The sequence below is a fragment of the Manis pentadactyla genome, chromosome 2 (assembly GCF_030020395.1).
Source record: "Manis pentadactyla isolate mManPen7 chromosome 2, mManPen7.hap1, whole genome shotgun sequence".
Classification (NCBI taxonomy): domain Eukaryota; kingdom Metazoa; phylum Chordata; class Mammalia; order Pholidota; family Manidae; genus Manis; species Manis pentadactyla.
In genome coordinates, this window is record NC_080020.1 from 11,457,811 (window position 1) to 11,472,563 (window position 14,753).

A 14,753-nucleotide genomic window follows, 5' to 3' on the forward strand; every position below is an offset into this window, starting at 1 on the left:
AACAGAATCCAGTCTCTAAAATGTATTACTCACAAAGCTTAGGATACTATCTGAAACTATTAGACATGCACTCAAGAGAAAAGGCAATTCGAGATTGATCCTGAAAAGATCCAGATGTTGGAATTGGCAAGCAAGGAGTTTCTTGAAGAGCTAATATAACTATGCTCAGTGATGTAAAAGAAAATGTTTGTAATGAACAAGTAGGGAATCTCAGCAGAGAAAACTATATATATAAAAAAAGAACCAATAGGAAATTCTACAACAGAAAAGACAATGTCCGAATAAAAGATTTACTAGGTGGGCTCTAGAATATGGATAAATAAAAATGATCCAATCTGCAGAATTCAGAGAGAAAAAGAACTTTTAAATCAAAAGAGCTTCAAGGAATTATGAGCCAGCTTCAGAAGGTGTAATGTATGTGTAAGAGTATAAAAAGGGGAAGGCAGAAAGTAGGGGCAAATACATATTTGAAAAAATAATATCCAAATATTTCCCAAATTTCATGAAAGATAAAAGATTCAAGCCCAGTGAATCCCAAGCAGTATAAAATACAAAGAAAATTACATGTAACAATCCAGCAGTTTCTTATAAAATTAAATGTACACATACCTATGATGCAGCAATTTCACTCCTGAGTATTTATCCAAGACAGATGAACACATATGTCCAGAAAAGGCCTGTATGTCTTATCCAAGAATGATAAGCCTGCTGCAGCATACAATGGAACACCATTCAGCAATCAAAAGTGATCAACTATTGAAACACGTAATGAATGAGTTTCAGAAACATTATGCTAAAAGAAGCCAGATATAAAAGAATAGTTTTGTTCCATGCATGTGAAATTCTAGAACAGGCTAAATTAACGTAAAGTTTTAAAAAAATCTTATTTTTAAGTGGTTATTCCAGAGACTGGGGTAGGAGCAACCAGTCTCAGAAAGGGCCCGAGGGGACATTCTGACAGCACAGTTACAGTATCTTAATGAGATTTGCATTGCATGAGTGTATGCATTGCTAGAACTCATATACTTAAGATGTGTGTACTTCGCTTTCACCTCAAAAATACTAAATACAAATATTAAAATTTATGTTACATATACTGAAGTGTTTAGGCATGAAGTATACTGCAATGTACTTCAAAATGCATAAAGGTGGATTGATGGACAGATATGGGCATATGGGCATTTACTGAACAATTTTGTTGTAGTCTATTAGAGTTTTTTCATACTAAAATGTTGTTAGGGGTTATTTATCTAATTCTCGAAGGTCTACCGTGGAACAGGAGGACCAGAGTTTGGAATTCAAGAATTGAAACCAAGCTTTGAGACCCAAGCAATGCAAGCAGCCTGTTTGGCCATCTTTAGCACTAGGGTGCTTTACCAGCTGAGCACCAAGATGCCCTCTAAACACAGTGTTAGCACTAAGGCAGGAAGCTGTCAAGATCAGAGTAACCCACAGGCTGCCAATGTGGAGGTATTTCCTATATACTTGTAGCTGCAGCTGTGGTGTTTGCTGGCTCCAAAATCTCCCTCAGTCCTGAGCGCTGGGCAGGGGGAGGTTTCCATCATTTTTTTATGCACCATCTCCTGACATTCCTACTCCTTTGCTACTTCCGTTCACTAATACTGTTTCCGTTAACACCTCATACTGTCTTTCCCCCTTAGAGAATGCAAATACTGTTCCTGCTGTGGAGAAACTCCTTTCCCTTCTCACTGCCCCCAGCTAACTTCTGTTAACTCTTAGACCTCAGCTTCCTTCACCCTGACTAGTCTGGCCGCTCCTCACCCCACCCCCAACTAAATCACATGTAAAATGACCTCAGTTACTTACTTGACAATATTTAATGCCTGTCTTTCTCTTTAGACGAGGGGCTCCACGAGGGCAGAGACGGGCCTGTTCTCTCATCTCTAGCAAGGGACTTTACAAAGGCTAACATTTATTGAATGTTTGCTGAGTGCCAGACACTGTTCTAAGTGCTTTACATGTATTATTGCACTTAAGCTCTTCTTAGGCCTTCAAATATTTGTTCATAAAGAAGCATCCCCTTTTGCTTTGTAAACAATTACTCAATATTTATCGACACCTAAATATTTATTGATACCTACCTCACTAAACTCAGTCTAGTGGAGAATACACTCAAACCAAGTGGGAGCCATTTATTAAATAATAAGCACTAATAAAGAGGAAATGGCTGCTTGGCAAAATTATTTCATATTCTTAAAAGTTACACACAAGTAACTTTTTGGTAAATAGAAATAACTCAGAAGTCCACTGCTTCATCTAATCATTTGACAGGCAGCTGCTCACTGTCCAGTAGACTGGGTACCATGCTATGGATCCCAGGATACAAAGATGAGTAAGGTGCACACAGAACACGCAGTCTAGATGGGGGCTCCGAGAAAATCCAGTTAGGACACTGGGTGGTGTGTGCCACGGTGGAGGCAGGCGCTGCTCACAGGCCACGTGAGGGAGCTGGGATGCCTCAGCTCCAGCCTGCTGTCCCTAACGTGGCTACACTGACCTACCCAACCTCATCTCCCATGACTTCCCACGGGCATGGCTGCCCAGGATTGAATTTTACACTTACCGATGCACCTGAACCAGCAACTTCACTTCCCTCTAGTTTTCTCATATATGAAGCAGAGAATGCCAATTTGAAGGATTAAATGAAAGCGTCCCATAACCGATAAATGCTGGAGTGCTAGTCACTATCATGAGCGAGATTAGACGTGGTCCGGACACCACTATGTTCTGAACACGCAGCTTCCTGTCACCAGGATGCCTTTTTCTTTCCAACTATACCAGGGCTTCCCTGAGTCACCCACAGGATCCAATCTTAACTTTCGGTTACACAGAAATTATGTAGAAACTTATATGGAAAATGTTGATTAAAAATAAAAAGCCCACCCAATCCCCAACTGCCCGCTTCTCCCACCAAAATGATTAAACATAGAACGCTGTTATAAATAAGTAAAACCTTTTAAGGTTAAAAGTGTAATTTTATTTAGATGTTACTTGTACATAATCTATATGTTGTAAGATATACAAACAGATAAAAATTGTTTAACAGGAGGTTTTTTTTTTTTAATACCATTTTAAATTCAATTTACAACAGCATTGGTAATACTGCAAGATGACAGATACTCTGATTTATAAAACAAAGATTACTTGTTACTCTGGCTGATACATTCCCACTAGTCTGTAATGGATTAAAATATATCATGTATTTCAGTTGCAAATTATTACAAATCTTTCATAGCCTAGCCACTGGTGCTCAGAAAAGATTCTGATATTCTAAAAAGTTACCTAAACAAAAATGTTAATTCTCTAATAGTATACTTTTCCTAAAGAAAAAGGTAGTGTGCCAAATCTTACGGTTTAGGGCTAACAACAAAAAGTCAATTATGTTCATGTAGCTAATGTGTGGTGATGAGTAATCTTCTCATCCCCTCTTCCTAATCTGATATGAGAAAAAAGCTTATAAGAAATTAAATTAAAATATACATGGGGGAAAAAACTGGGAACTTAAAAAAACCTTACCATATATAGCTACTTTAAAATATAAAATTCAATAGATATGAAATATGCTTTTAAATGCTTTTTTCCATTGTTTGGGCAAATATTTTTTGAAACTGAAAACTGTAAATTCAAAATACTCACTCTTTCCTTTTCAAGTAATGCCATATTGGTCTGGATTGAAATTTCAGAATAAATCAAATTTGCTGAGAAAGTACCTCAAAAATAATCTTAAGTTGGATTTTAGTACTTTTCCATCTTTTTAAAGGCTACATAACACATCAGGGCAAAAGCTTTTTCACTAGTCAGAAAATCAAGTTGAAAATAACTTGTTGATTAAACTCTAGGAAGACAACTAATAATCATTAGGCTAATGAATATTTATGAATAAAGTGCCACTAATTTTATTGTAATAAGATATAAATAGAAGAAATCCTGACATGGAGAGTAGCTTTACGTGTCCTCTCCATCCTGAGAACAAAAGGGATGTAAGACAGAGAAGCAGCATTACCAAATAGAAGTTCTAGAATGATACAGATGACTCCTAATCCAAAAGTAACAGTAAAGACAAAATATTGTAATAAAGACAAAATAAGACTAAAAATCATAGAAGTCCCAAGAAGAGTGGCCACATAGGAGGCCTCTACATTGGAAAATAAGAGAGAGAAATTAAAGGGAAAATGTTCTAATAACTACTTCTTACATTCGGTGAGATCCTAGTGACCTGCTCCAAGGAACCGAAACTCACAGGGCAGGTGCCAGGACAGCCCGGAGAGCCCGCTACGGCCGCGGTCTTGGAAAGGGGATGCAGACATGAGGCTTTTCTGAGAGCACAATCTGCATGACCAAAATCCAATACACAGGCTTTATGGGATGGCCGCCCACCCGCTGAACGAATGTCCACTCAGGGACCAGAGATGGGATCTGGGGGCCGGCTCATTTCCTCAGTGGAATCATTAACAAAAATCCCTGAGTCATGCCACGCTTACACTCCCCCCCAGCCCTCCCCAACGACCCTGCCTTTAGCTAAAGATCCCTTCACTGGGAATGACAGTCCCAAGCGCTGCCTGGGAAATGCTGTGCGCTGGTAAGAACTCCTCAGTGAGAGAAGCGTCTCAGCATGTCTGTGGAGTCACATCTATGACTGAAGCCTGGGGGACTGATTCTAATCAAGCAGGTGTCCTTCACCAAAATCACAAAACACAGGCTCCCCTTCACGAGCTTCCCCCCTGCCTGCCTGCACCAGAAAGAGAAACCCCCCCGGTCTCTTGGGTTCCTGCGTGGGAAAAGTCCCTGGAAGGGCCAAGGGGAAAGGAAAGGGGTCCACGGCTGCAGGCCCGTCCACCCTGAGGCCTGGTTACAAGTTCCTGTGCTGAGGACAGTCTTGGGGAGAGAATGTGTGCTTTGGGGCAGAGCGGAGGCCCCGCCAAGTGCCGGGTTCCTCATCTGGCTGCAGCACCGGGAGAAGCCAACGGCTGTGGTACCCGCTTAACCCACACCTGAGCTTTGGAACCTCAGAGCAAGTGGCGCGGGGTGCCGGCCCGCGGAGGAGCCCAGAACGGCAGCCGCCTCAGGGAGGGCCTGGCCCTGAGGAGTCCTGTGCCAGGCCTGCCCTGCACCCAGGGCGGCTGGCGGGCTGGTGCCCAAGCTGTGAGGGCTGCCGAGTGTTTGCGGTATCACCTCCAGTGGCCCCTGAAGGCAGAAGAACCCCCTTCTTCATCTGTATTGCTGCCGAACTGCTGAAACCTCTCAGAACAATCCTCACCCCGCACGGACTGAGCGCGCGCCCGCAGCGAGTCCTGCCGGTAAGGGGCCCTTCCAGCTTCACATTTTACAAGCATGTGCAAAGGAATGAAATTATTCCACAGGAACATTCGAATTCACACTGAGGCTATCAAGCCAAGAGACTGAAAGCAGAAACATTTGATTCTCCTTACTTGTTAAAACTTTCCCTCTAGAACCAACTTCTTCTGAGACGCATTAAAAAAAAGGTGAAACAATATCAAACAATATCACTTACTGATTGGAAGACATCACTCTGACAGAGTCATTAATCTTGCAAAGACCTAACACCAGGGAGCTTCACAAACACACGGCAAGTCTGCAGAATTATAACGATCAGTAAAAGTAAACCCAAACTGCACTAAATACTTTCATGGCCAAGAAAAAGAAGCGAAAGGCTGTTTTCAGGACAATGCAATAGTTACAGCGTATTTCTTCATGTGCAGCACGATTTGCTATGTTTAGTGGCACTTAAGTATTACACAGTAAATACTGAAAAAACCCAGAATTTTTGGATGTGCAAAAGCAATATCACATTATTAATACAAAAGTTGCTAAGCTACAGGATTATAATACCACTATTTGGGTGCTGAGACCACTGAAAATTTTCCACAGACTTCCAACGCATGGTCTGTGCGTCGGCAACCAGCCAGGCGGCCACGGCGTGCACGTGCACCGCCTCAGTCAGACCAGTCGTTCTCATCGAGCTCCGAGTCGTCGTCCGAGTCGCTGTACTCCACGGCGATACGCCGGGACAGAATCGTGGCCACGTCGTTCCCGACCGGCTCACGCTTGGCCTCTTGCTCACGCTGCTCTTGCACCTTTTTCAGCTGAATTCCTACAGACACAATGCGTAGTTTAGAATTGAATCCCTTTGCTTGTTCCAAGAAAAACAAACGAGTAAGTCTGTTTGGCTTTTTTTCCTCCTACTGACACTAAGGGTGAAAAGGTTTGGAAATTTGAGGGGAGAGGAGTTTGGGAAATATAAGTTTCATGACAAAAAGAAAGAATGTGTACACCAAATCATACCATTTTTTAATAGCAAACTAGTTTGTTGAAATATAAAAAAAGCTAGTTATAATTTCAGGGCACATGAAAACCACTTCAGAGCATTCTAGAGCTGCACTGTCCAGTATGGCAGCCACTACCCACATGTGGTTATTTAAAGGTAAATTTATTGTGGCTGGCAGCTGCCATATTGCATGGTGTGATCACGGAACATTTCTGTCATTACAGAACATTTTTCTGGACAGCGCTGTAATCCAAAGGCTTGGAAAGCAGTGTTCTCTACCAGTAGCTCTTGCCTAACCTGGGGGATGCCTGACAAACCTTTGTTTCAACAGTTATTATTGAAAGGGAATATAAAATACAATCATCTACTTTCTTGCTTAGTAAGTAACAAAATAAGATACCTGATGATTTAACGTTAACTTTTTCTTTTGAAATAATTTCAGATTTACAGAATAGCTCTAAGACTAGTAGAAAAACATTTCTGTATAACTGACACCAGGATTCCCCAGTCGGTAACATCTGACCACATTTGTTTTAGCAGTCTTCCTCTATTATTCCCATTTATACACACACAGTTTTTTCTGGGCAATTTGAGAATAAGTAGAATATAATATCCTTGTCCCTTAAATACTTCATATGTAATTCCTAAAAAACAATGATCAAAACCAGACTATTAGTACAGACACAGTCTATCAGCATAAATACTACCAACTATTCTACAAATTTTATTTAAATTTTGCCAATAAACCTAATATAGTAAGTAGAAAAGGTTCTCCTCTAAGTTTGGGATCTCATGCAGGATCACCTGGTACATTAGTTGTCCTTTAATCTGGGCAGTTAGTCTTTGTGTTTTCTGGCATTTTGAAGAATGCAAGAAACTTGGTTTGGGTTTATCAGAGGTTTGTGCATGACTACATCCAGGTTATATGTCACTCTTAATGGACAGGGCTCACAGGTGTCCAAATAAAACCTCCACTATCACACTATATCCCCAAACTCATTATCAGTGAGGTATGATAAACTTGGGATTTTTTTCCCTGGCAAAATCAAAGTGTGTCAGTGATGTTCAGGACATTTGAGAACCCCAGGATGTGTCAGAGGGCATGCACACCACACTCAGGCCTGGCACGTGGATGGTTCAACAAAAGCAGAGGCAGTGAGGTCCCGACCATCCTGTGGAGGGCGTCACTGATGCTGCAGCCAGGCTCTGCCTCAGTCACTTCTAGACCTAACAGGTAAACTGTGACCGGGCCTGAGTAGCTCCCCACTGCAGGAGCAGCTCTTGGCATAGTTCCATGTCCTGTCAGTGACCCTCAGCCACCCTGGGCTGAGACCGGGGCTAGGAACACATGGGGTAGAACAGGTGGTCAATGTGCAGCTTGGTGAGGGGGGGGCAAAATGGGGAAGGATCCGGGCTCCCTGAACTGGATTTTCTCTATTCCTATGTTTCATGTTCTAGGGTTCAGATTAGAACTTTTATCTGACAAGAGTTTTGCTGCTAAATAAATGCTGGAAAACTACTGGCTTAACACATTAAGCTAAAAATAGGGAGTCTAAGACATATCCTAGATTATTTAAAAAACTAAATCATCAATATGAGCTCATTTCTTTTTTCCATTTATACCTTTACCCTTAGAAGAGAATGCAGAGAAAAGATCCAATGAAAGCAGTCATTTTTATGACCCTTTCCCAGCCCAGTAGGGCTGCCCTAATCCTCAGAACTTCATCATTCTGTGTTTCCCTTGCATGGGCAAAAGCACATCAACTATTTTTAAAAAAAAAGAAAGAAAGAAAGAAATCAAACAGGCTCTTTTTATCCTATCCTAAAAAGCCATTAGGTGCAGATACTCAAGTAGGCATTTGCAGAAGACAAGGCTGTGGAGCTGGGGGGAGACATACAAGAACCTCTCCCAGGGCGATCTAGGATTTGGGGCCGCTGCTTACCCATTCGAATAGCAGCAAGAAGATCACTTCGAGCATCACTTATGGGTGGCTGTGCAGTTTCTTGTCGCTTTGCTTCAGCTCCCGGGGGGCCGTGCATTGGGGAGGATGAGAGAGAAGGGCTGGAGCCCGGAGGCCCCGGCGGGGGTGGCGGGGGGCCTGGCGGGGGTGGGGCTGTGACCACCAGCCCAGCCGACGGCGGGGGAGGAGCGGCCGTGTAGGCAGAGCCAGCTGACGAGGGGAAGGAGGGCTGCATGGGCGCCTGGAGGGGACTCACGAAAGCAGTTTGTGCTGAAGGAATCATGGGGGGCGGCGGCGGAGGAGGTGGTCCTGAGGGGTTATAATATTCAATTATCTGTGCTGGGAGCAGCCTAATGAAGAGATGAGACACACACAGTCACTAAAGCAGCAAAAGCCAGTCAGAGGTGCTAATATGCTTCCCCCAGACACAATACATATTATCATCTGAACTTAAGACACTGCAGGATGCAAATATCAACACTTTGGGTCACAGGTCTACATTATTCACTGTGATGGAATTCAAGATCATCGATTGAAATACACCAAAATGATAATCTCTCAAAGTAATTTTCTGTGAAATGCTAGAATAAAATAGTTGACTGAACAGGTAAGAACAGCAACAAAATATACTGGGCATCTCAAAAGTGGGTGCTTCACAAACTTGTCTTACAAGGGTTCTGGGGTCAGATTTGGAAAATACTGTATTTTATACTCCATCCCCTTGGAAATTCCCCAGGTCCAAGATGCCCATTAGAATAGCAAAACTGCTGAATTCTATTTAGCCAAGGGTTTTCCAAACCAACCGGACCACAGACCCTCTCTGCCTGATATTTAGCAAGAACAGCAGAACACACTCGGGGCATCCTGACCTAAAAAAAAGAGAACCAATGGATGGATGGGTGACATCCAGGCCAGGGAGGACACCCCTGAACGCTGAGGTACATATACTGAGAAAGTGGCACACACTGCTCTGGATTAAAGAATTCACATATTAATGGAACATATTTCAGCTGGGCACCAACTCTGAGCAGCTGACTCTGTAAAGATCAGGGGTAAGCCAAAAAAGAGAGCTGAAGACGGCCTCTCAAAATAAAGGTGGGCGCTTAAAGTAAGCAACATTTAAACATGAGGGTCTTTTTTAAGAGGTGGCTGAATTTTACCCAGAAAACTAGAAGACCCAATGGTAGAATGTTATCTGGACACCAAGAGCTTAAGAAAAGAGGTTCCAAGACCAAGTGTAAGAGACACGTGGTGCTGTGTAAGTTCTTGTTTGTGATACGAATTCTTTGCAGTTCACCCAGGATATGTAGGGAAACTTGAGGATTGGGACAGGTTCACAAAACTGGCATTTCACCCTTTATCAACGTCTTGCCTTAATGATCCGTTCACACATAAACAAACGTGTATAAAGGGAACGTGCATGCATGAATACTGATACACACCTGAGACGTATCTGTAATAAAAAAGGGGTGTGGCATGGCATTGAATTTTTAACACAGAATTTGTCATAACTGATACTACCTATATCCAGTCATTCTTGGCTGCATTCATTCTGGCTTGTAAAGTACGAATAATCAGTTAAAATTCCTGTACCACCTGCTGCAGGATCCCAGCGCAAAAGCAAGCGGCCACGAGAGCAAGCGGAAGAATACAGAATTACCCATAGTCTGCCGGAGCCATGGGCGCGGAGGCCTGCAACCCCTCGGCAGCCTGCGGTGGGGGAGGCGGCGGCGGCTGCTGAGGTCTGTTCAGAGCCATGTGCCTCGCCGAGGCAGATGGGGGTCGGTACTCATGCTCCGGCGCCTGGTTTGCGGGCCCCTGCGGCGGTACGTCACCGGCTGCGTAAGAAGGGGTCACGGGCTGCGTGTGCACGGAGTGGTTGGGGGTAGCCGGGTAGGAGTAGTCGGTTACATCCGATGCATGGGACCTGACGGTCAGGTAGAGGGGGGTGGGAGAAACAAATGAAGTTAGAAAGACTTCTCCTAACGGGCATACACATGTATTTGAATAATAACATTGCCAATGCACAGAAACCACACATTTACTTCCTTTACTATCAGCTGGGTGAAGCCCCATGAGAGCTTCCAAGCAACGACATAGTGACTACTTTAGCAGCAAGCCCCGGTGTTACATGGACTCAGATTCACGGCCTTGAAGTGAACAAGTCAGACAGATCGGCAAGCAGGAAACGGCAGAGCCCCCTTCTGCAGTATCTCAGCGTACTTTTCTCTAAGAGAGATGGCTACAAAACAAATTCCATTCAATTAAAAAACAGCATCTAAGACAGACAGGATTTCAGTGGCAATGAAACTGACAGCATACAGTTAGAAATTATAAAATGGCAGGTGAACTGGATAAATATGAACAGTCAGAACAGGTAAAGAAATCAAGAACGCGATACAGTGAATCATACTTTTCTTCAACAGAAGAAATGTATTTAGCAAAAAAGAAAAAGTGTGGCATATATGGAGAGGCCTTCTTGTTTTCTTTGAGAGCATAGCCAGCTGCGTGTGGCGCTCTGACAGGAAGGGAGGTCTGCTGTCAGTGAGCAGCGTCCAGCGCCGCCCCGGGGAGGGCTGCAGGGCGGGGCATGTCACAGCTGCACAGCGCCGAGGGCGTTAGTAAAGGGCAGTCTCGCGCTCCAGGCCCAGGTTACAGGACACGCTGTCAGTAAAGGGGCTGCCATCCTCCCACCGCGGCCAAAGCAGGGCGGGCGACCGGGAACGAGCAATCCAGGAAAGTGAGAGGACAAACCCTCTGGGCGTCCTGCCCTCCCGGGCGCTCCCTGCCTGCTCCAGGGTCTTCGCGTCACTCATAAACTCAACGCCCATTCTCCTTCGCTCCCACTCTTCTTTCCTCGTCCTCACTTTTCTCACGTGTATTTGCTGGTTTCTGTTAGGATTCAGCTTGTGTTTCTCTCTCTGAAGGAAACAGGCAAACACACATTGGGGATGCGGAGGGGGCAGCGAAGCCCAACTGCATTTCCGTCCCTGGGATCCGGACAGCAGCTTCCCTTAACGGAGGCATCATCACACAGCAGAGGAAAGCTTTCTAAATGACATGAGATTTTTTTCCCCTTTTTTCTTCTCTAATTACAGTATAATTAAAAACTAATAATTCACTTTTTTCTTTCCTAATTGCAGTATAAATTCTAGATTACAGTGTGCATAGGATTATGCCTTTTGAACTATGCAAACTGCTACATGTGAGTTGAAAACATTTTTAGTGGAGGAAGAACCTGACTTGTATTTAGATTTAGCATATTTAAAAAACATCAATACCTAAAACCCTGGAGTCACTGATGACTGCGTGTGTGACTAGGTCACAGACTGTGTACAACTCTCTGAAGCAAAGTTATCTGGCAAAATACGGAGGGCTTCCGATGAGATGAAGAGCCCCCCAATTGTAAACATTCTGGCACAATTTAGAGTGCTAGCCTTACAAAGTAGCTCTGTGATACAGAGCCAGAAAGAGCCAATGAAAGGAGGGGGGAAAGGAGGTGACGTCAGAAGTCCAGGATTACAGCAGTTGAGGGAGGGCGGGAGGAAGGGCGGGCAGCAGGGACTGGTCAGCTGAGGAGCAGACGCCGGTATGAAAGGGGACAGCAGCGGGCTGAAGCAGGGGGGCGGAGGGGGGTAGAAATCAGCCACCGAGGACACGGTACCAAGGTGGAGAAGGGCGGGTGGTTCTGAAGCTTCATGATCATCAGTAATTATCTGTTACAGAAAAGAGAATGGTAGGAATGAAGACAATATGGAAACGGGAAGAAATACAAGCGGAGGAAACACAGTGGGAGACCCAAATGGTCCCCCCAGGGCTGTGTGGACAGACAGGTGGGCAGTGGGACAGCTGTAACAGGGCCCAGACAGGATGAGAAAGAGCACAAAGACAGCTGGGCACGAGGTACTACGTTTCCTGATAAAGGTGAAAGGGAGCAGCAGGCAAGCATTTCATCAATTCTCATCCTAAATTTACACTTAGAATCAAACCATTCCCGATGATCTACAGAGAAAGCAAAAATTAATGATTAGCTTACATAGATTGGGTTGAATATTTTACTTATATGAAGAGCTTATATACATGCCTTGAAACGATATTCAGATTTCCCTCAATTATTGTGAAAACATCCATTAAAAATCATGTTTCTAAATAATACTTAAAACATGAATATAAGAAATAAAAGTCAAAAGACAGAAAACATCCGGCATGATTTCAGCTTTGTAAAAGAAAAACACACACATGTACAGAAAAAAGACCAAGAAATATAATAAAATGCTAACAGTGGTTCTGGATAACAGGATTATACATAATATTTTAATTTTTTTCTGTCATTTCCAAATATAAAAAGTTTATTGTGTTTTATAAAAAGAAAAAAGTGATATACTTCAGTAAAATAAAAAATAAAAATTTCTAAATTAACTTAAGGGATATTATTCAAATACAATGATGAATTATAATCTATCTGGTACATGATATGGTGACAGGCCATGGGAATTGGGATGAGATGAAAGGATATTCTAAAGAAATATAACTTGTAATTCCATTTGCTTTTTAAAAAATAAGAAATGAAGATATAGGGAAACAATATAACTACAAAGGCAGAATACTAAATAATCTGAATGACCATCAATTACATTGTTTCAACATGGAACAATCTAACCTCAGATGATAGAATGAATTTCAATTAGTCAACTGAGGTATCAAAAATCATTTTTTAACTGTACCTACTGAAATAAAGGAGTATACATGGAGTATTATAAAATAGAGTACACATTTTGCTTGAGTAAACAATCACAACTAAATGAGCAGGAGAAAAAATACCCACAAAGCATACTGACATCCTGGGAGCTATCAAGTTCAAGCACCCCTGCCCACCCAAAGAACTGTGAGCAGAATTGTGTATCATTTCCATTTTCTACAGAAATAAACTGACATAAAGATTCAAACTTGAGGCTAGAGCTCAGTTAAAGCTCCAATAATTCTGTAATATTTAACAGATAGCATACCTATAATTGTACAGAAAAAATACCTACAATTTGCCTCATATCCCACCAATAACTTAGAGCCACTCAGAGGAATGAATGGTCACAGGCACTGGAACTACCAGATACGGAGCATCTTCCATATGCAGAGGTTGTTACAAACACTGAGGTTATGAGATAAAAATTAAGAAAAAGGACAGATACAGTATAAGGTCCAAGTTGGTTGCTGTTATTAAACATTCTTGAATTGCGTAAGAATTCTCTACTCAAATTCTGAAATACTGATGGGAGATGTGGAGAGTTTATGCAAAATGGATGACCACAACTTTACAAAAGCAGAAATAGGAAGTTAATTCCTAAGTGAAAAGTCAGTTGCTGTCATTCAATGAACCCCTTTCATGACAAATGTGATTTAATGATCACACTGTTAACACCTGCAAAGAATGATTTTACTTAACTGCTAACAAACTTTTAAAGTAACTCCGACAGACTTCTCCTGAAATTGGAATACAGAAGATTAGTGAACTGAAGAAATAAATCTCTTTGGTTCACCACTTTTTGAAAAGGTTATCAAGAAGAAAAATAAAGTTATTCCTTAATCACACCAACTATTACCTACCAATCATTTTTACAAACCAAGTGGCAAAGGAAATTCAACATTCTAACCTAAGGAGGAAGGGAAAGAATTAAATGATTATTAAAACAAAAATGTAAGTCATTGGCAGTTACTAAGCCCAAGTTCAAAATGGATGTTAAAACACTACATCTAGACTAACTAAACAATAAACTTAAGTCAGAGATGGAAAATTGTACAAAGTTACCCAATATAAAATAAAACCACTTTAAGGTATTATTTCAAAATCAAAAAATATATATAAATTTATTTTTAAGGAAAGTTTGAAGCACATTGTTGGCCATATAAACACCAAAGCTCCTGGTGCATTTCCAATGTATAATAAAATGCAGTAGGACCCAGAGGCTTCGCCACGACACATGTACACACACACCTAGTATCTGGGGACAGTGATCCCTCGGAAGACGCTCCGTGGTACACACTCTGAGACAACCTGTTGTCGGGTCTAAGCTCTTTGTCATATGCCATCATATTCCACTCCTGGCGCCTGTTTCTGGCTTTTCTAACCTTTTTCACCTCACGGGTGGTGCCATCTATACGCTTTTGCTCCTGATGTCCAGGAAAGAAAGCAAGCGTGCCAAGACAGAAGGGAAAGGAAAACAGGTTAAATGCAGTTATAATGCACAGGAAATAAGCCTGATGTGCAGACAAGAGACATCCCCATTTTAATCATGCTAATGTTCAGAAAATTAACACAGCATATATCTCTCTTACCTAATGGAGACCCAACAAAAAATGACTGATGCTTAACTACTTAATCTAAATAAAAGTTGCTGTGCTACAAGAGTTGCCTACCATCATTTTTGGTAAAGAATTCTCACTTTTACTAGGCTTTTAGTTTATTTTAAATGTACTATACCTTTAAGATC

General features: G+C 42.2%; 1 protein-coding gene across 3 annotated transcripts in view; it reads right to left on the reverse strand.

Annotated features, from left to right (window-relative positions):
- Nucleotides 1–2,975: 2,975 nt before the first annotated feature.
- The window catches only part of WASF3 (WASP family member 3), a 131,009-nt gene continuing 119,231 nt past the window's right edge, over nt 2,976–14,753 (reverse strand). For 2 of the 3 annotated variants that reach the window (XM_036917374.2, XM_057490128.1), the window contains 4 exons: nt 14,258–14,433; nt 9,929–10,195; nt 8,251–8,618; nt 2,976–6,133 (listed from right to left, as the gene is read on the reverse strand). In XM_036917374.2, the coding sequence (XP_036773269.1) occupies nt 5,976–6,133; nt 8,251–8,618; nt 9,929–10,195; nt 14,258–14,433 (969 nt within the window). In that variant the 3' untranslated portion in view covers nt 2,976–5,975. Of the gene's footprint in view, nt 6,134–8,250; nt 8,619–9,928; nt 10,196–11,022; nt 11,190–14,257; nt 14,434–14,753 lie in introns of all 3 variants that reach the window. The other variant, XM_057490133.1, reaches the window with a different exon arrangement.